The sequence below is a fragment of the Vanessa atalanta genome, chromosome 27, assembly GCF_905147765.1.
Source record: "Vanessa atalanta chromosome 27, ilVanAtal1.2, whole genome shotgun sequence".
Classification (NCBI taxonomy): domain Eukaryota; kingdom Metazoa; phylum Arthropoda; class Insecta; order Lepidoptera; family Nymphalidae; genus Vanessa; species Vanessa atalanta.
This window is the reverse complement of record NC_061897.1, coordinates 5,243,599-5,266,735: the sequence shown is the minus strand read 5'-3', so window position 1 is coordinate 5,266,735 and position 23,137 is coordinate 5,243,599. Positions and strand designations below refer to the sequence as shown.

General features: G+C 33.2%; 1 protein-coding gene across 1 annotated transcript; it reads right to left on the bottom strand.

The window, feature by feature from the left end:
* Window positions 1-544: 544 nt before the first annotated feature.
* LOC125074146 (homeobox protein GBX-1-like) lies at window positions 545-17,281 on the bottom strand. Its single transcript, XM_047685374.1, has 3 exons — window positions 16,797-17,281; window positions 2,795-2,979; window positions 545-1,023 (listed from the first exon to the last, which is right to left on the bottom strand). The coding sequence occupies exons 1-3, from the start codon at window positions 17,164-17,166 to the stop codon at window positions 634-636; spliced, it is 945 nt and encodes a 314-aa protein (XP_047541330.1). The 5' UTR covers window positions 17,167-17,281; the 3' UTR covers window positions 545-633.
* Window positions 17,282-23,137: the final 5,856 nt, after the last annotated feature.

Below are 23,137 nucleotides of genomic sequence, written 5' to 3'. Positions count from 1 at the left end.
AAACGAAACGGTCCCTTGTATTAATATAATGTTCTTGTTATAATAATATTAAAAACACACAAACACACACACACACACACACACGCAAATACAGTTTTATTTATTCGTAGATATACATTTATTGTAATATATAACCACTACTAAAGGTAGGCGACAGGTAAGGTATGTGTGTGTTCTGAGACCTTACTCTACAAGATGGTAAGACTGTGCAAAAACGGACATTACTTTAGTTTTGTATCGATTTAAGGGGTGAGTGAGCCCGTGTAATTACAAGAACAAGTGAGATAACAACGAATTTCGATTGTTCCAAACTGTAAAATTTAGATTAAAATAGTTGGTATTCAATATAAATTTGTGTTGAAAAAGCAACTTTTTTAAATTGTTCATACAAACATAGATTTTATTAGGCGTCGCTGATGGGCTGTAGCGGTGTAAACCTTTGCTGCTATGGTAAAGAAATAAAAAGAACGAAATAGTCATGGGTTCTATTATTTGTTATATATTAATATACTTACTAAGTATTCGAAAAAATAAAAATCCAATATAATCACACAATCTTTAATAATAATTTTATTATACAATAATTACTTTAGGCAATTGCTTATCACTTATTTATATAATACATTTAAAAAATTAACTGAGTCGGCCATTTTGATTCGTGAAATGTCTCAAATTGACAGCCGGCGTCATCAACCTGGAAGCGTCATAAATAGTGTTGCGATTAATGTTCAAATTAACCGATTCATGTCGATTATCGGTTATTTTTGTTGCTGATAGGAACGCGGATGTTTGTGAATGTAGTAAATTGCCCGGTAACGGTTGGTTTCTGTCCAATTTGTATTGCAGATTCTGTTTTTCCATTTGATGGTGTTGCGTTCGCACCGCGAAACGGTTGACGTGGACGGGTATAGGTACGACGATTTTCGTGCCGGAACCGTTTTTACCGCCGGCGTGACTGCCGGACGCTAAGCCGGCTTTCACGCGTTTCCATTTCGCTCGTCGATTTTGAAACCATATTTTAACCTGAAACAATGATTGATTTAATTTTATAATCTTTTATAATGGTTGATATATTTTTTCTTGGTGGTAGCACTACTGCTAAACATCAGTATTGTTGTGTTCTGGTTTGAAGGATGAGTGAGCCAGTGTAACTACCGGAACAAGGGACATAACATCTTAGTTCCCAAGGTTTGTATATATAAATATTTCTGATAGCGCCATCGTCATAGGGCGGTGGTGACCACTTACGATCAGGTGGCACACAAACCTTTGCCATAAAAAGTCATTATTATTAAAACCAATGAAGATCTTGGTTGGTAAAGTAGTTTTAACATAACATAGTAATTCTGCGGAGAAAATACACATAAATATTACAATTTATTCATCAGATACTCCTAAAAACTACATTAATTTAAAATCAACATCATCCATTCATTGGCGCTGCAAGACATCGCAAAAATACCACCAACTTGGGGAACTATAAATATATATATATCTATGGGATATTACAAAACTTCCTTCTTAGTTGATGGCACGACTTGGGAATGAGGTGATAGCATCCAGGCTCATCCAAATAACGAAAATGCATTTTTTGTTATTTGTACAAAAACAATAATTTATAAAAAAAACCGAGTTTTTTTTCGTTTGTTTTCGAATTGGTGGTACATTTTTGTTAGTGTTTAACGATTCTATATTGAATAAAGATTTTTGACTTTGGAGCTTACAATTATTTAAAAAATAGTATTTATATCTAACACAAGAGCGTTATATTATGATTTATACTACAGTTGATACTAATGTACTTTTTTTAAATTGTAACAACCACAAACTAAACTGTAATTAAAACAACAAAAAATTGTAACGGAAAATGAATAACAATCAAAAAACACGAAAGAAAGTCTAACGAAAATTTTAAATAAACGGAATTAATTATGCCTTATATATAGGATAATATGTTATCACATCATAATAACATCTTAGTGGTTAAAACGCGTGCATCTTAATCGATGATTTTGGGTTCAAACCCATGCAGGCACCACTGAATTTTCATGTGCTTAATTTATGTTTATAATTCATCTCGTGCTCAATTTTGACATGTTTATGTCAAATAGTTTTTGAGTTATGAGGAGGTCAAAAGTGGCTCCAAATGGTTCGTGTAATATTACAAATTTGCTTCCAACGGTTGCTATTACGGACTATTCTCTTTCGTCGTATCATCTGGTTTTCTGTTTTTATAATGACAACTAAAATAAAATTATGAATGTGATTTTCCAGTTTATTCTTACAGAATAGCTCTAAAGCTTTGATTATTTATATGTCTAGGTGGTCTGTCAATGATGAAAAAATAGTGACCAACAGTTAACCACTATATACACACACTAGTAAAATAGTATGACGTTTGAAGTGTAGCTGTCGCACACCAAGATAATAAATTTGGCTCGTTTGATTTAGTTATTTTATAGTACGACACTCTAACAAGATATTTGATTAGCCGAAGCTCTACGAATAGTTTTACAATTGAATTGGTAATTGTGGTCCAAGTCAAGATCAATATTACTAGCGTTCTCCGAGTTTTATTTTATTGAAAATTGGAAAATTGGTAGGCAGACCACAAATTCGCTACCTAGTAGTATCCATCAAATGCTCATAGAGTTGGACGCTTTAAGAAATATTAACCATGCCTTGTAACACCAATACGCTGACTGGAACTTCTTGGAACTTGGAACTGATATGTTATGTCCCGGAATACAACAGCACTGATTTATTTGACAAACATAGTTGGTTGTCAACATACCTGCACTTCACTCAATTTTAGTGCCGATGCTATCTGAGATCTCTCTGTGAGGCTTAGGTATTTCTTCGCGTGGAACTCCCTCTCCAGTTCGAGGAGTTGTTCCGACGTGAAAGCAGTTCGACGTCTTCTCGCCTTGTTTTCTCTGGGCGTGTCTGCGTCTTCTTGGTCAGGTTCTGATTCGTTACCTGTTTGTTAATTAGACTTATTAATATTGATTGTTTTTTTTTTACTAAAATAAATATATTAAATCGAAGAAGAGCTATTATTTTTAATATTTTTTTTTTCAAATAAAGATTACCTGTCGTTATAATGATTTCGTTTCATTGTCGAGTACCTATACCTACTTATATTAAAACAGGTTCGAAAATTTTAAAGAAGTTGGCATTATCAATCAAGAATTAATACATGTAACCTTTTGTAATTAAATATAATATATATATATATTATATTATATTGCATTACGATATATTTGCGATGAGATCTATCTATAGAATAACCAGAATATAGTATATTTTGAAGTTGAAATATAGTTGATCGGACAGTAACGTCCCCATGTAATCTAGCGCGTGATAAAAAAGCACGGACACGCTCAGTCAGCGCCCCGCCCTGTCAGTGTTCAGCGTAATGACGGACGTTGGACATTCCGTTTTATGTGAATTTTATGATGCCGACGTATGAAATATTCCCGTAGCATGGTGTGGATCAATCCTCGATCGGTTTCTAGGTCTAAATCAAAATTTTCTTCATCCAAGTTGGCTCATAAGCGTAGGTTACATTGTATTTGGAAAGTAGATTCTACTCAGAAGAACCGACAAGAAACTCAGTAGTTACTGTTCTCTACCATTTTAATTACACAGTTTGTCATTAAAGTAAAATTAAATGTTTATATATCCTGTCTAGAAATCAACGAATACTTAGTCCAAGATTATTTATCTTTAATATTATCTTTATCGAGTAATATGCCTTATTTATCAAGATTTTTTTTGATAAAGACACGTGCAAGTTTTCCTTGACCATCGAGATCGAAATGAATTATAAACACAAAGCTTTTGTGGTTTTTATTCCGTTGTATAAACTATATTATTGTAAAGTTTCAGAGTCAGTGGTCACCACTGCCCATAGACAATGGCGCTGTAAGAAATATTAACCATTCCTTACATCGCCAATGCGCCACCAACCTCGGGAACTAAGATGTTGTCCCTTGTGCCTGTAGTTACATTGACGCTCTCGTCCTTCAAATCAGAACATAACAATTACTAAGTATTACTGTTTGGCGGTAGATTTGCTAGTACCTTACAAATTGTACACGAGAACTGCACACACATGCACAGTAATACGTATAAAAAAAATTGAGACCGAACTTAGAAATTGGCTTCAGCGATATTTATTCTGCTCTATTGAAATATTTTTTGGAGTTTGTGAATTTAAATACTGAGCAGGATATTTTTTCAGTATTTAACTTTTTAATATTTTTTTATTGTTGATCTTGATTGCATTGGATCCATTTTGTAAAAAAAAAAAGTTAGATGGACGTGCAATGGGTTATCTGGTGTTAAATAGTGACCTTAGTGGTCGAGTAGTGCCGGGTTCGATTCCTGTCCGATTCGATGTAGAAAAAGTTCATTAATTTTCTATGTTGTCTTGGGTCTGTGTATTTATTGTACCGTCGTTACTTCTGATTTTCCATAACACAAGTGCTTTAGCTACTTACATTGGGATCAGAGTAATGTATGTGATGTTGTCCAATATTTATTTAAATAGTCACCACTGGCCATAGCATTTGGCACCTTATGAAATTTTAATAATTTCCTAAATCGCCAACCTTGTTCCCAACCTTGGGAACCAATATGTTATGTTCCTCGTATCTGTAGTTTTATTGAATCAAACAGCAATAATTTTAATACCGTTTAATAAGTTTAGCTTAGATATGTACAATAAAATATTATTCAATTATAAAATATTATTCAATTATGGAATTATATAACACTAAGTAATTAACAATGAGCGCCATTTTTATCTATAACCTTATAATTTCGAATCCTTACAATTTAGGCCTTCGCGGTGAAAAAAATGCATGTCTCAAAAATGATAAGCCCAAAAATAACAAAGGATTTAAATGTTTTTAATAAAATAAATCTGTTGTCTGGACATTCTAGAAATATACAAACGAAAATATAGCTATTAGAAATTTATATTGTAAATAAAATAAATTACGTAATGTAAAAGAAACTATTTAACAAGACCAGCACGCACGTGCCGACATATTATTCGCAATAAAATACTTTAAATTAAAATATATATAAAAGGTAAATAAATTTTGACTAAACAATGATACCAGACATGCCATAAAGAAATGAGACAAATTACTTAGAATTTTAATGTCAATGTGTCAATCGAGAATCGATAAAAAAAAACTGAGCATTCGTCTGCAATTTCCATGAAACACTCCGATAAAAAGATCCCTTTAACGAATAAATATGTTCATTTCATACGCGACAACCACCATTGACAGTTATCGAACGCGTCAAATGAATTGTAAAAACGTAACAATTTACTTTAAAACAATCACAGATAAAATTCGACTCTCGTACAACGTAATAAGAACTAAAAACTGTAACTGAAAAGAAAAAATAAATTTGTAAACGAATAAAGCAGAGTTCCCGCCGCCGTGGCGCGATCAGAATTTAAAATTCGAATTCGTAAATAGTGTGTTCGAAAGTCAGCGGCGAAGTTAAATCGTTCGTAAACTTTAATATGCAGTTTCGCTTGAATCGGATATTTATCGGTAAATTTCGATAAACGGACGTCACTAGTGATGTCAGTCACGTTCCGGATCGGTTTAAATTTTTCACACTGTCGAGTAAAATGCGGTCGAATGTTAAGTCGTTGGCAAGATATTTGTTTAAAATAAAATGTTTGAATTATTTGTTTTCGAATACTTAGAAATCCGGAACATTTGAAATTCGAAAAAGAGCAAGATGGAGTAGAAAAATAATTGAAAAAAAAAAAGATTTTTAAAATTCTTACTTTTTTAAGAACAGCTTTTTGAATGGTACAAATTTTAATAGGACAATGAGATATTTTTTTTAATATTTATAAGTGCTAGAAAGGCAAATGTATAGCATCGATTTGATTATATTTTGTTTTACATAATGGAAATGTCTGTTTTTAAGGGAATAGGTACTAATATTTCTGTTAACCATAACAATTGATCATTTTAGCTTTTGCTTCATGGAGAAAAATACTAGGTCTATCAAAAACGTGCCTACGGCTTTCCCATCGTAAGATGGTCTATAAACAGTTACGCTATTGATACTTAATAATTATTAATAAAAAAATCTTCTTATTCCATTGTTTAATATTTTTTCATTGTTAATGTTACATGAGAGTAATTCCCGCATGTATGAAACAATTTAAGCGGTTTGTTCTCACTAAGTAACCATACTTATGGGTACGAAACTTTTGAGTTTAAAAGACTAATAATTAATAAATACACCACTGCACAGAATATTTATTTTTTATTTGTTTTATTTAATAAATATTATAGTCCTGAAGTTAAAAATACAATTAACAAAAAATCTCCCATTGTCATTCCATGCGCGACTCTCTTTTTTTTTTTTTTTTTAAATAATTATTTTGCGCGGGAAAACATCTTGTATTATTTTTTAAAGCCATACGAATGACGTTCTGAAATCGATTAGACTTTTATGAAATCGGATACAGTAAGAAAATATGAGTTTATTAAATATATAATTATAATATAAATGTAACTACATAAATAAGTATTTCTAATATAATAATCAATACAAAAACATTTAAAAAAAGAAATCATAATTTAATTCGCAAATGAACAAAGATGCAAAGAATTAATTTCAAACTTTACTCTAAAAACACACGAATTTGACACTATGCGTAAATTTTATTTTGCCAGCTATAATTTTCAAAGACCTCATTTTAATTTTTTTTTTTTTTGTTATTGTTTATAATGAACAGCAACGACATATTAATTTAGTTTAATCTAAAAAGTTTGCATACTTATCAAAAATATTAATATTAATGCCGTCGATGGGTTCCGTCTGTGCATTATGTTGGACTAATGTGCAAATATAGGTACACTTATTCTTCAAGGCAATTCGATACGGCCTGAAGAAAATCTTCATTTTACCTTTTGGTAGGGATTTGTACTACCCGCCTGGGTGGTAACGTCCACTCATCAGCCATTCTACCGTTAAACAGCATTATTGTTGTGTTCCGGTTTGAAGGGTGAGCGAGGCAGTTACCACAGGCACAAGGGACATAACATTTTAATTTCCAAGGTTGATCTCATATTGGCAATGTAAGAAGTAGTTTTTATGTCTTACAACGCAAGTATTTATAAGTGATGGTGACCACTTACCATCAATTAGCGCACTTGTCTATTCACTTACCGTATTTGTATAAAGAATAAGTTTTAATCGCTTTTTGAGGGTGATGACTGTGCACAAATGTTGCGAATGGTGATAATTGATGTTCCCTTTTTAACCTCATACATAAGAAAGAGATGGGGAATATTTGTATCCCTATAGAATTAACACAGAGTATATAATAAAGATTCTTTCTTTTTGTTTTATTTGTATTAGACTTTAATGTAAATAATTCTTATGTGAATTATTGTTTTAAATATATTGTAAATAACGGAAATATCTTCATAAAAGTTGTCTAATGTCACCTGATTATTGTTAATATTTAATTTTTAATAAAATTGGGATATTTAGACTTACTATTTATGTCGTATGGAGGGTCTGCCGAGGGGAGAGGGTATTTGAAGCTCTTTGTATTATAATTTAATCGAATTGTGGACTTTAGAAATGACACTAGCTTATAAAATAATCTATTACATAAATAAATGTTACTTTCTATTACGAAGAAATGTATCTGTAAAGCCGAAATGGCCCAGTGGTTAGAACGCGTGCATCTTGACCATAGATTTCGGGTTCAAACCCAGGCAGGCACCACTGAATTTTCATGTTCTTAGTTTGTGTTTATAATTCATCTCATGCTCGGCGGTGTCTAATTTCAACGAAATTCTGCCACATGTATATCCACCAACCCGCATTGGAGCAGCGTGGTGGAATATGCTCCAAACCCTCTCCTCAAAGAGAGGAGGCCTTAGCCCAGCAGTGGGAAATTTACAGGCTGCTAATGTAAAAAATGTAAAAAAATATCTGTATTAATAAATTACTAAACGTGAGTCTCTTGCAAGAACTCACGCAAGAAGGGTTCTCACGTGTAATAATAGACAAAATATGTTATTACCTGCTATATATGTTACCTGTATTATATGTTACCTATATGTAGGTAAATCTTTGGATTTTAATTATTGTGTTTATATATTTATACTGGTTTCCAACGACAGCATCACCCGCGTGTGAAGGGATGTGCTATGTACGTTTTTCCGGTACAAAAAGTAACCTAAGTGCTACTCTAGACTGCAATCCGTGCTAACTTTCATGTAGATAAGTTCAGCCGTTTTGGCGTGATCTAGTTACGTACATCTATCTATCCATCATAATATTAGTAAGAAGAGATCATGTTTGCTTAAACTGGTAACGAATCCATGACTCACTGGACCAGACATAGTGGCGTCAATTAGGATATGACCAGCCGTGGATCTTGAGAGGCTGGTCAGACTAAACTTCCAATTTTTTTCAATTTTGGTCATCACCACCCATATATATTAGTGATAATGTCGTTAAATTAGGTAATTATTAAAAATAAAAACTTAACAAATATAATTTAATAAATAGTAATAAACTCTTAGTCGTCTCACGCACACTAAGACGTCTTGTAGGCACGAGCGTCACTCATACTAATGCACGCTTATAATAATTGAATGTAAAGGAGCACGACTTTGTGATTGAATATATCTATGTGTACTATGCCTAAACAGTTTTATTTATTTTTTTATATCACCGCCTTTAACTGTTGAAAATTTCAAATAGATTTCGAAACAAAAAAAAATTGAAATTATTCCAAATGTCAGCTGTCACCTTGTTATGGTATTTCGCGCCAAAACGATTGTAAGCTTACGTTCAGAAATCATAATTTCACGCTACAGATGCTTTCTAGTGGCGTGACAATTTTTTTTCATCTGTAGAACCGTCACGAATTTCTTTATATATCATTTGAAAACGTAATTAGCGTGAAATAGTGTGTATTGTGTACATGTTTGAGAGTGCCGGTACAAATTAGTGTCGATTTATTGACATTTGTCATATTGCTTTTGGTATTCGTTCAGAAAAGTTCTGTTTCTTCTGTGCTGTCATCAAAGATTTTGATAGTTACGTGTTTTTTTTAAAGATATTTTTTATGTTGCCGTGATCCATACGGCAATGTTTAAGGATACGAAAATATAATATTATAAGTAATATGAATTTCAAAAGTTTTTTTTTTATAATAAAAGCAATTCAAGACCTACCTACCTATACTTATCTGAAATAAAGTGTCTTATTATCTTTACATAGTATAAAACAAAGTCGCTTTTTCTGTCCCTATGTCCCTTTGTATGCTTAAATCTTTAAAACTACGCAACGGATTTTGATGCGGTTTTTTTAATAGATGGAATGATTCGAGAGAAAGGTTTTTATATATAATACATAGACAATATAGTTAAGTAACACTGATAATTTTAAAAGTTTCTAATGTGATGTCGTAAATTTATACATTTTTTGCGCTTAGATTGTAAACGCTGGCTGAACCCTACGAGATAGATCAAAATAATGTACCTCAGTACATTATTTACCACACCTTAAAACGGTCTTCAAAAAAGTCCGCGATGGTATATGTCTATCTCTTAGGGATTACCCACATTGCTCCCGTGCGAAGCCGGGGCGGGTCGCTAGTTATTAATAATAATAATGTAGAACTCTATAGATGACCAAAAGCGTGGACCTAATACTTGTTGACTTCCAGGCAGGATATATATATAGGATATGTACACATATTGACTATATATTAGTTTACTTTGTATTATAACTGTTGAAAAAGAGTAACTACTTAGTTACTTGTCGGTTCTTCATTTAATATGGTTTGTAAATTGACGATTCAAAAGCCTACTTGAATAAAGTTTATTTCGATTTTTTTATCTTTTAATACATACATCATACTTATTTATGTACTTTTATTTTATTATTTTATTTGATTTAACAAATATATACTCAATTTCAGAACGTTATATGTGTTGCGTTGTGATAAGGGGAAATTATTTTCCCGCCTTTTATTGGACAATAAGTGTCACCGAATCAGTGTTTTTTTAATGACACAAGTAACCGGACTGGAAAACATGCCATGATGCTAAGTGGACTGCCGACCATAATAGGAAAAAAGCCAAAATAAACACTTGACAGATTCATTAAAATCTAAAAGTAGATTTTCTGCACCGCTACTAGACATTTTAAGGTGTCCTTGGTTTTCTTTTCGTAAATTAAAGTGAGTGTGACAATGTATTCGACATTGTAGATATTGTCGTATTCCGACAATTGCAATACAGTTAGATTGGCAGTAGAATATTTAAGATGAGTGGGTGATACATACTCGAACGGGATTTCACATATCACCTCCATCAAGTTATTCCGATATTTTGTTAAATTTTCATTAGTATAGATTTACATACATATCGCCTATTCCAATGGAAGTGGGAAAAAAGATAAACAAACCTTAGATTTACGTATTTCATGCAATTTGCTAATAACTGAGGTAAGTATATTGTGCACTACTAAGAAGATTACAATAGATAGATAGTAGAAATATTTATATCCACTTTAATTTTTCTTCCAAAATTCCGATAACAGTTTCATCAATTTTCAAAAACGTATTTTTTCGCAGATATATTCCATAGTTATTATCATAGATAATCAAGCTCTCGACCAATGATATCAATTGGATTCGCTGTCAAATGTTGTTTATTTGGCTTTTTTCCTGCTATGGTTGGAATAGAGTAAATGTAATATATTCTCCTTAATTATATAAAATGTATTTTTTTTTCTAAAGTCATTCGAATAATTACATATTAATTAAAACACCAGTACAGGGTCTAGATTAATCTCACATTTGTTAAATAAGAATAATGATAAAACATAGATCTTAGTTAAAAATAACTGTAGAATCTCATTCTAGAAACGAATACCGTACCCCAGGGAGGCTAGGTGTTATTAGTTTACCTTTCCTACTCACGAGTACAATACATACAATTATTGTATCATAGTATCGTTGTAAACATATAAGTAGGCAACTGAAGTAAAATGACTTTATGAAACACGTCCCAAAGGGAGACTACCATGGGACGTGTTGTGTTGAGCTCCAAGATTATAAATAGACCTAACAGATCTTTATTGACTGAATAGACATTGAGCAGCATATCTGAATAACCAAACCTTCTCAGGGAGGAGAGAAGTCCAACTGTGGGTCATTTATAGATGGTTACTATACCATACTAAAGGCATATTCTTATCATGAATGTAAAACTGTTGATGAGGATGACGCTTCTGCTAATCAAAAAATCAAACGGATTTTATTTAAGCTATTTTCATGAAATCAAATCGATCAAGTAAACTTTACAATAAAAGCCATCAGTGAGAACAATCGGTATTTCTTACATAATTGTTCCTTTCAAATAACCAGGTCTACAATGATGTTAGTGTTTATAATTATTGCCTAATCAGTTCCGTGTTAGAACACGAGAAATCAAATCCAAATCTAGGTGTTCTTACCCAGAGAGCATTCTTGATATTCTATCATCATGTTCCAAGATTTTGAACGTTTATATCCTAGGCTACGATACCACTGGTTTGAAATGTATAGGCAAAAAACTTACTAACTACTTTTGTTATCAAATCAAATTAATAATCTATTGAAATCCATGAACTACGAATCCCGTATTGTAGCAGGCCTTATCAATAGCAAGGCAAAGATAAATAAAATAAATATTATAAATATTGGACAACATCACATACATTACTCTGATCCCAATGTAAGTAGCTAAAGCACTTGTGTTATGGAAATCAGAAGTAACGACGGTACCACAAACACCCAGACCCAAGACAACATAGAAAACTAATGATTTTTTTCTACATCGACTCGGCCGGGTATCGAACCCGGGACCTCGAAGTAGCGTACCCATGAAAACCGGTGTACACACTACTCGACCACGGAGGTCAAATCAAATCAAATCAATGAATATTACTGTAATTGATAAATGACTATAATTGTAAAGATTTTGATATTTTTTAATTATGATTCTATAAATAACTGGTATCTGATTTTATAATTAATATCAGGTAAAGTAAATTATATGACGAAATGAAGAGTGAATTATAATATATATGACGAAGGCGTTTGTCATATAACTCCCCCATCGAACTCATACTTGTAGTGTTATGTTTCATTGGCTCCTTTTTGGTTTCGTTCATTATAGAGGAATACTTGGATTTCGTGGATTAGCTATTTGGACGTTTTTCAACGTAGAATAGGTTCGGATTTTGCAAATGGCACCGAGAGCTCAAAAGGGCATTGAATTTCCATGCCATTTTTGAGACTGTGTATTGTTTAAACCTTACAGACAGTGGTTAGCTTAAAGGACTGCATAAGCTAAGTTCAGATAAGCACAGTAAAATATTGTTTGGTTTTTCAGCAGGAATTCATAATTTAATAAGCTTGTAGTCTTTAAACACTCATAAAGAAAGCACCAAAAAATTCTGACCCAGTACTTAAAATCATTCTTTTTTATTATTATATCGGTAGGCGGACGGAAATGGGCCACCTGATGGTAAAAGGTCACTATCGTCCATAGACAATGGGGCTGTAAGAAATATCAACCATTCTTTACATCACCAATGCGCCACCAACCTTGGGAACTAAGATCTACTGGCTCTTAGTTCCCAAGTATTATTAAAAAACGTTTTATTTTATTGCTACATTTACAGTTATAGTAACATAATGCTTATTTAATTTGAGTTTCGAAATAACTTATACTATTCAGCAAAATAAGAAGTTCTTTGACTCCTGATTATCAGAAATATATCATAATATCATAACCATCATCGAAATTAGTTCTTTGTTAAGTCATACAAAACACCATCCTATAAATATGACATTAAAATTCAGATTATACAAATGGCAAGTTAAAGTTTATCTTAATAAATAGTGACAGAAATAAGTACCCATATAAAAATAGTTGAATTATTTTAGACATTTTCAGCTTAAGCTGATATACTGATACTGCTGGTGAACAGAATCCAGCTGTCCTTTACAGACGTTCGTGAAGTTAATCAAATGTATTATTACTACTTACAATTATAATTAGTTACAATTATCTTGGTGGCAGGGCTTTGTGCAAGCCATCCGGTATCACCCACTCATAAGATATTTGAAAGAGAAGTGAGTCAGTGTAACTATAGCCACAGGGGACATAAGATCTTGTTTCCCAAGGTTGGTGACACATTGGTGATCTAAGATGTGGAGGATTCAACTCGGACTCCAAAAAATATTGCTGTTAACGAAGAAGCAATACTACACTAACACGTAAATTCAAATTGAATGGTAATCTGTTGTAAAATATCACCAAAACTCTATGAAATATGGACGAATCTCTTTGATTGAGAAATCCAGCACTAACTGGTTCGAATTAAAATTCTTATAACCTCCTTTTTTTTTAAGTCTGTTAAAAACTGAGAAGAAGATTTTAAAACTATATTTGTTTACGAATTCGTGTTTCTTCACACGAAATATCCTGAAGATGATTGATTATTACCAAGGGACATTTATAAAAAAAATAATGTCTCTTTCATGGTAATACATACATTTGGGTTGCCTGGAAGAAATGGCTACTTAGCCATAAGGCCGCCCGTTGTACTCTACAATAATATCTAAATTTTTCTTGTAACATATTTTAATCTGTATCTTGTGGTGTACAATAAAGTATAAATAAATAAAATAAATAATACATACTTATTTAGCGTCGTTGTTCTAGTGGCTTATATAGTCACAGGTTTAGGGTTCAAATCCAAGATCGCATCGATAAAAAGATATAACTTTCATGGAGTCCTTATTCCCTGACAAGAAGTCTCAGCTCCGCAGCATACGCAGTTAGGAAAGTTAGACAACTAGGTAACTGGTATTGATCGCCTAGTATCTCGTCTAGTATATTTTGGTTATTTTCACAGTATTATGTCATATGGCATATTACTTTGGGGTAACGATACAGATATTTAATCTGTCTTTATTTTACAAAAAAGAGTAATCCGGTCTATTTATAATATTGGAGCTACAGACTTCGGAATGTTTTTAACAAATTAGGAATACCTACTTTTTGCGTCACAATATATTTACAACAATATTATGTATATTCACAGTAACAATGATCACTTTGATAGAATCAGTGATAATCATTATATATGTACGAGACGTAAAGATTTGCTTATAACGCAAAGTTCCCGACTACGCAAACCCATTAAATCCGTCTTGGGGCAGGGTATCCGTTTCTATAATAAATTCCGCAGATATTTTTAACTTTGCCGATTCATAAATTCAAATAATTTGTGAAAAATACATTAATTAAAAAAGCATATTTGTCAATACATGATTATATAGATGTTGACTTGTTGAGTTCCAGTTAGGATATAATAAACATATATAATTATATTTAACTAACATAGCATTGTAAAAAGTTGAAACTGTATTTAAAGAGTAACTACTGAGTATCTTGCCAGTTCTTCTCGGTAGAATCTACATTCCGAACCGGTGGTAGCTTCACGTAATATAGTTTGGTAAAATGACGATTTAAAAGTGCTTGTAAAAGCCTACATGAATAAAGTATATGACGACAAATTCTCAGTGACAGCCCAGAGTCTGCAACTTGGAAGGATGAACACTTCCGTGCCTCGGAAACCACGTAAAGATATTTATCCTGCGCCTGGACTCTATCCGGCCGTGTCGGATTTGCCGTCACATCTCATTATGAGAGTGAGGGAATAAAGAAAGCACCTGTGTTTGCGCAACCCACACACACTACACTTTTTTTGTGGACTATAACATGTCCGGCATAGTTGACAAGTCTTCCTTGAGATTGGTCAGTGTGGCCGAAATCAGTCAGGACGACGTCATGATATACTTGGGTATACGAGCAAATGAACCACTTGACGGTAAATCGCCAATGCGCCCCCAACCTAGGGAACTAAGATGTTATGCCCCTTGTGCCTGTCACAACAATACTGAGTACTGCCGTTGTAGTAGAATACCTACCTGATGAGTGTATTGTACCTACCGAGACGGGCTGGCATAAAGCCCTATCACTGAAAAACGACATCATCTATTTTAAAAGCAGGATAATTAAATACATACAACCAACTTAGTTTAAATTGACATGACACCTTTGGTCGTGATCTAATATAATATCTGACGTATTTTATGGAATCGTGAAAAAAATTGAGTTATTAAATCAGCAAAGATTATATTGTTACTTGGGAAGTAACACTTTGAGTGTATTGACACTGTAACTAAGTGTAACATTGTAGTACAATATAGCAGAGCTATATACAAATCGCATGGAATGGTATATATAAATGTGACGATAAAGCGGACGTGACAAATGAGTCACTCAGTAATGGCATGTGTATGGATGGTAAGGCCACCACCCACCATGTAAGAAATTATACCAACCATGGGAATTAAGATATTATAGCCCTGGTACGCTACACTAGCTTACTATTTCAATCGGAATACAACTTGGATATTCTACCGCTGGAGAGTAGTACTTAGTGTACACAAGTGTACATAAGCTTACCACCAAATAAAAGCACCATCATGATAGTTCTTTGGTGGTACTGTTGTCCTTAACCATTGCACAATATAAATAATTAACAAATAATGAATTCGTATTATTCGAATAGCAAATAGGCAAAGTTATAATAAATTGATACAATAAAAAATGCTCTCGCTAAACTCGACGTTTCTGCTCTTATTGAGCATCGTGGAATTAGTCGTGATGATGGTATGAGAACTGATGGACTGACATTGGTTCGCTGGGAACGAGGACGGGCCCTAATGTGGGACGTTGAATGCGTTGATATACTGGCCCAGTCTCAAATCCGAGATACAATGTTAAGAGCGGGAGCCGCTGCGGAAAAAACTGATTGAACTGACTGATTGATTGATTTAAATTTTCGTATTGCAGATTTTTTTTTGTCCAAATTGCTGTTGAAATACTTGGACCTGGAGTGATACAAAAAGCTTCATTAAAAGTATAACGCCTCGCCTTATTGCCTCCACTGGTGACAGGAGGTTCATTTTTAGCACAGAGGATCGGAATTGCGATTCAACGGGGAAATGATGCAAGCATTCTTGCCACCATTGCACGCGGGGACGATTTATACAGAAACTATTTTGAATTCATATTTGTATATATTTCAGGACTTAATGTCAATAATTTTTATGTAAATAAAGGTTCCTACCTTGAGGTATTAAATTGATATTACTGTCAACCGTATTAACAACACAGTAATCAAATATAGTAAAACATAAAAAATAATGGTTTTCTTTATTGGTCAATTATACGTGCGTCGTTTAAACTTAGTAGGGTACGAACTCGTCAAACTTCCGGCTCACGACATATTTTTTTATAAAAACAAATAATTATACATTTAAACATCTATGGCTATAAATTAACAATCAAACTATACTTTATTCAAGAACGGTCTTACGAGAAATATTAATCGACATTAAAAAAAAAACAATTCGATATATTTGGAATGTTGATTCTACCGAGATTGACTGGATTATTCGTTTAAAGTTTTTTTTTTTTTTTGTTTACAATACAATAAGACATATGATACAAATTTTACAGGATATCTGTAAAGAATAATCTTAAATGTTCTTCGAGCTTCTATTTTAATAATTGCTTGTATATAATATAAGAAAAAACCGAATGACATATTATTTATTTGTATGTACGTAAATAGTTTCTATATACCTTGTATAGTATCTTCAGCTCCGTCACTATCGATCTCACTTCCAACACTTACTGGACTCTCCCTCTTCTCCTCTCTGCTTTCTTGCGCTTGTGGGGGAACAGAACTGAACATTCTCGAGAGCCATGGTTCAGGATAACCGAGAAGGAATGGAAAATTAACATTCTGTTGCAAAAATGGCGCGTTCAAATAATATCTCATCCTATCCAATCCTTCCGATCTCTCGACTTCTTCGTCTTCTGAATTTCTAGAACATTCCGATATATTATTCTCTATGTCTATTTCTGGTGATTTTCTGTCACCTATTAATGATTCTATTGAAAAAGGTTTTGGCGCCTTTTTCTTGGTCTGCGACTCTAATTCGGACTCCATTTCACATACAATAATTCTTATAACAAATCACTGTCCACAACACACACGATAAAAAAAATTAAAAATTCGAAAATGGAACGCGCGGAACGTGCGTCCTCCGCGGCATCGTAGTGATGTACTCGTGTTGTACGATGTTCGCTCCCGCCACGCCCACATACGGGGTGTATACTGAGTGTAATTTTATTTTATTAATGCCAACGTCGGCTGAGCGAACATAAGCTTTATTACTAACGTCGTAATACCACTGTTATTATGGTACAGTTCACAGCCACAATGTCTTAAGTGCAACCATTGATATTTTAATTTTAACTTTTAGTGCTGTGAAATAAAATTTATTTGAACATGAATATAAACTTGCCCCTTCGAAAATAAGTAACAACTATTATTGAAACTTAAATTGATAGAAATAAGGCGCAAATTCGTTCAATATTAACAATTTTTTAGGACGTTTCGAATGCGAATTCAGGATGATTAAGAACAGTTTACTGAGTTGTTAAAGTGGGACAGATATATATGTTTTGTGTATGTTAGAAAGAGATGTTGATATGGATATTTGTGACCGCTTAGTACACGGGTAATTGGTGGTGATCAGAGTGTTTTGCGAGTCAGCACTTTGTATAAGTTTGTTTGTGCTTCGTTTAGATTATTGCGTCTTCCTTTTTTACTGGAACGATAATATAGAAATAGATCTAGACGAGAAATTTCAATAGAATGATAAATGTCAATTGAGATTTATTTATAGAAAATGGAATTACTTTAAACGATATATGGAGTGAAATTAACAGTGTTAGATAATTATTTTATTAGTTCGTCAATCTAAAAATAAAGACAAGGCGTCTTATTTATTTTGTCAAGGCATTTGATAGTATATGTAGGTAACCTACCTACAAGTTTATATGGCACTAAAAATGTAGGCAAATTGTTTGTAAAGTTTAGGATTGCGTGAAGATATATACTGATCAAATTCGCTTAGCAAAATAATTAATTTGAAACTATTTATGTATACTTATACCTAATTTTAACTAAAACTATACCAAAAAATACCGATAAGCTAGTTAATTTTTGGATCATTTATTTAAACTGGTTTAAATCATTTATTTAAAGCTTAAAAAGTCACCCAAATTCTCAAAAGAATCATACCCCAAACAATCATATATATATATCTTTCAAATATTCCTTTTCCATCGTCTGAATGTCTTGGATTTTTTATTATTTATTGGCAAATAGACCCCATGATGGGATATGGATACCACCGCTCATAGACATTGGCGCTATAAGAAATATGAACTATAACTTTTGTCGTCAATGCACCACCAACTAAGGAGCTAAGATGTTAAGCCTCGTACCTATAGTTACACTGGCTAATTCAAACCGGAACACCACAATACCAATTGCTTTTTGGCAGTAGAATAAAGGATACGGTACATGTTGACGGTCTCGCATAAATCCACCACCGAGTATTAGATATTCTTAGTGTCTATAGTAAGTATTATACGAAATAAGAACCAATTTAAGTGTCAAAGCTTGGCTCCAAATAAAGCCTGTTATTTAAAGAAATCCTCATTTCATATCAATCCTAAATCTTCTTTCGACATTGAAGCATTACGCTTTCTCATTGGTTGACAAAAATCATCCACCAGCTTGGGTTTGCAAATAAACCCCTTATTCTTGAGAAGAAACGGCAAAAGAAATTCAGTGAGGTTTTTTTTTTATAAAAAAGTCTTCTTTACAATAAAACTATTCAAAAAAATATTAATTGTGCACCTACTTAGTATAAATTTCCAATATCTTGAGTTTGCTTTTTAGTAAGACAAGTTCCATCTAAACATAGCTTATGTCATTAGTGACCAATTCACCCTCGAAACACCCTCGCTGCAAATTGATTGTGGCCATCCCTCACCACTGATAAATTGTCGCTGATAATTATCATTGAGCAAACTTATGATAATAGGTATTTTTCATACTTATGTTATACTAGCTAACCGACCCGGCTACATACGGGTGTATAAGTATACCTACTTATAACTTTTATATTGAAGATCAAACATAATAAGAACAATTGAACTTCTTGACTTTTCTCTACTATAACATCCATATATGTACATATTCTTCCTCTTGAATCGCTCTGTTTATTTATGAAAACCCACATGAGGTTTTTATACTAGACCGTCTGGGTAGGTACCACCCACTCATCAGATATTCTACCGCCAAATAAAAGTAGGTACTCAGCATTGTTGTTTTCCGGTTTGAAGAGTGAGTGAGCCAATGTAACTACAGGCACAAGAGACATAACAAGTTCACAAGGTTGGTGGCGTATTGGCGATGTAAGAAATGGTTAATATTTCTTACAGCGCCATTGTCAATGGGCGGTGGTGACCACTTACCATCAGTTGGCACATACTAATGTCGTCCGCCAACCTAAATATATCATAAAAAAAAACTGTTTTTTTTTTCTTTCATATCCAAGTAGATATTTTATAATCCCCAACATGCAAAAAAATACCCTTTTAAATATTGGTGTATATTAGTCAGAGGAAAGTCAAACATCATTATCTATATTTCGTTTGATATCCTTATAAAAGTATTTGCAGATAAAACAGCATGAACTTGAGGAATTTTAACATGCACGTAACTTAATAAACTCGGTATGTCTGCGAAACTAGACAATACGCATTTACGTCAGTGTAATGTATTTATTAGCGAATAAATCTTTGCGAGGCGCACCGATGTGTCCCTTTTCCGTCTCAAGCCGTGAAGATTTAATAAAGGCATTTAACTTTGTTTTGGACAAATTTTCCAAAGTTGCAGCCAAACATTACTCACTAAAATACTATCTGTTAAACGCGACTGTGCGCGTCATATAAATTTAACCTAGAAGTGTCGTAATTTACATATAAGCTTATGCCCTTATCCAGGCCCTAGGGGGACTAGCAAAGAGCCTGGATAAAATGTTACTACTGCTCATAAACATTGGTACTACGACAACCTTGGAAACTAAGATCTTATGGCCCTTGTCTGCCACCTATTTGGTAGCACAATATCTGATAAAGCACCTACCCAGACGGGCTTACCCAAAGACTTACCACCAAGTATATATTAAAGCATTTATTGATTCACTCAATTTAAGTAAAAATAATAAAAGGTGTTTTAAGCTTAATCTGTAGGAAAAAATTTGAAGGTATCAGTGGAACATGATCGTGAAATGACAGAACATGTCATTTACTGTATATTATTTATCGTGTGACATAAAATGTAAGCACAGTCAACATTTACACCAAATTAATTTTATTGCATTGAACTATCGTTAGCTACACCCTAATTAGATGATCACAAAACCCACGAGGTATTCAGTAATACCGTTAGGTACCTCATGTCCATTAACATGATTTTATTAATTTAGTTTACGAACAAAACAAAATAAATAAAGCGTAATTCATTAAAAATGCTCATTTGCATATGTTTAATATGTAAAAACACTATGTAAGGTTAAAAAAAATGTAATTCCTGATCCCTGGTATTTATTATTGACACTTCCGTGCATCGGAAATCATGTAAAACCATTGGTCCTGAACTCTCTCCGGTTGTGAGGGATTTGCCGTCTCGTCGGATTATAAGAGTGACTGAATAATATACTCTGCTTAATTGGCAAGCCACCATCTTCAGTACTTATGACACGGGTCAAAATGATTGAACCAAAAACCTCAATTTACAGCACGCGACAAAGGAGTCAGTTACTGATGGATGTCGGTATTGTAAAAACAAAAAAACTTCCAAGTAATTATATATTATTCTAGACCATACACGATTAGCTTTTAATCAACATACAATTTCGAATTTAATTCATCATATAATAGTATTAACTTTGTAATGATCTATTGTTCGTATTTTATGACCAAATAACAATGCGGCGTGTGACTCAATTTGAGAGGCTAATTCGGTCTAGGCTAGTGTGAGAACAAGAAACGAGACCGGACTAGGCAAGGATGCCTGTCAATCGGCTTGTACTGAAATACTGTCGATTTATTTATTGTATATCAATAGGGAATTCTAAACGATACAGTGATTAAAATACTAATACTTTTTGGAAAATATCGCTGATGCTAATCTTGGATCGACTTACGTTTGCCGTTTAAGCTACCAGTCTGGATTTCCTGGGCTGGATTTAGGAGAGGACCTCCACTAAAGAGGGTAAGTATCTATGACTTGATGCTTGTAAAAAAAACCGGGATCTGAATTCAAAAATTCATGGTGTTTTCATTAAAAATGCTCTCATTTTTTTGGGTGACTTTCGTTATTGATTAGTGTAATTCCTGTATTTTATTATATTTAAAATACATATATTTGAAAAGACATGTCCAATTTATTTGGGAAATAATTATGACCACGCTCCACACTATTTTGACCCAGGCTTCCAGACCGTTAAATCTGACCGTACTGCTAGACAAAAGGCTGAAGAAGTTATAAACTTATTGCTCGAGGATGTTTTAACCCGGATTGGTGGTTCAAACATGGCTATTATCCTTCGCAAGCAGGTTTTCTCATGATGTTTTCCTTCAATAAAGACCAAATATAAACACAAATCAATGCTTGTCTGTATGTGACCTGGATAACTTCCATTATACAAAATATAATCTAAATTTTGGTATACCTACTCATGTATTTCAACGATTATGTCTAACAAAATGCCTGCAATATTAAAATTTTGCGGATATTTTAATATTTCAAGGTCAAATCTAGAAAAAATGTAGTGAATGTTGTATGATTGTAGGAAGTATTGACTAAACGGAAGTTGGAACACTCATTGAGCTCACTCAAGTTTTGGTTAACATACAGTCATATGTTTAAGCCAGTGGGTGAATATAAATAATATATTTTTTTTCCTTATAGTGAAGTTAGTTAGTAAGAAATCAGTTCGTTTAATTTAGTTTGTATTATTCCACCCTTTTGTGTTAAAAAGGTTCGATCCTGCTAATATCAAAAATGTGAAAGATTGCATGTTTGGTACACTGTAACGTAAAAACGACTGGACGGATTTATGTAAAATTTACTATAGAGGTAGCATATACAATGGCATACGCCTTAACCTATAAGCTACCTCATGTATACCTCCCTCCAGACACGTAGGTGCTGCCGCGAGCGGGATCTAATTCAAATAACTTAAACAAAAAAATGACACTAACCTAATGATATGTGAACTCGTTAAGCATAAAAATATACAAAACAAACCCTAACTATCAAAACGATTCACTTGATAAATCGCATTCACAGCCATTAATCCATATTCCGAACCATTACGGCGCCCCCACATAAATCCGCAATAATAGAATAAACTTATTCATAACAATGTTAATATCGCCATAAAATTAAATATTAAAACATCCTGTGAACACTCGACATGCCAACTCCAGTAATGAGTTTGCTACCTATCCTTGTCTAAAAGTATATTTAAAATGCGACGAAAAGAGACGTGTATATCAAAATCGTTGCGATGAAATCCGTTGCGCCGTAAGTAATGAGCGCGGTCACGCCCCGCAATCACTGTTCTGTAATATCATTGGTTGATTTTAATAGGGATGGCAGTTTTTTTTATCGAGTAATTTCCTTTCATTAGCGTGTCGTAGTGATGAGAATGCGGCTCGTTTGACGATAATTCTCTTGAGATTGGTCCCCTCGTGTATAAAGTTTGCTATGCATTAAATTCTAATGTAGTTAGGAATAATATGTTTTAATTTGTTGATCTATGCTTATATTCATTTCTGTGAATTTTATACTGTTAAAATAAATTTTATGTAGATGCTCGTTTATGATAAAGGTAATTGTACTACTTACATTATTCTTTATCATATCATGCTTCTTTTGTGATATAGTTAAGCGGACGGTCAAACAGGCCACCTGATGGTAAGTGATCACCAATGCCAATAGTGACACTGTGGGAAACATTAATTAGGTATTTGGGAACTAAGATGTTATG

Coding starts and splice junctions, on each gene's coding strand:
- LOC125074146 (XM_047685374.1), bottom strand. CDS start 17,166: ATGGAGTCCGAATTAGAGTCGCAGACCAAGAAAAAGGCGCCAAAACCT. Junction 2,980..16,796: donor AGCTGAAGATACTATACAAG/GTATATAGAAAC, acceptor ATTAACAAACAG/GTAACGAATCAGAACCTGAC. Junction 1,024..2,794: donor TAAAATTGAGTGAAGTGCAG/GTATGTTGACAA, acceptor TCATTGTTTCAG/GTTAAAATATGGTTTCAAAA.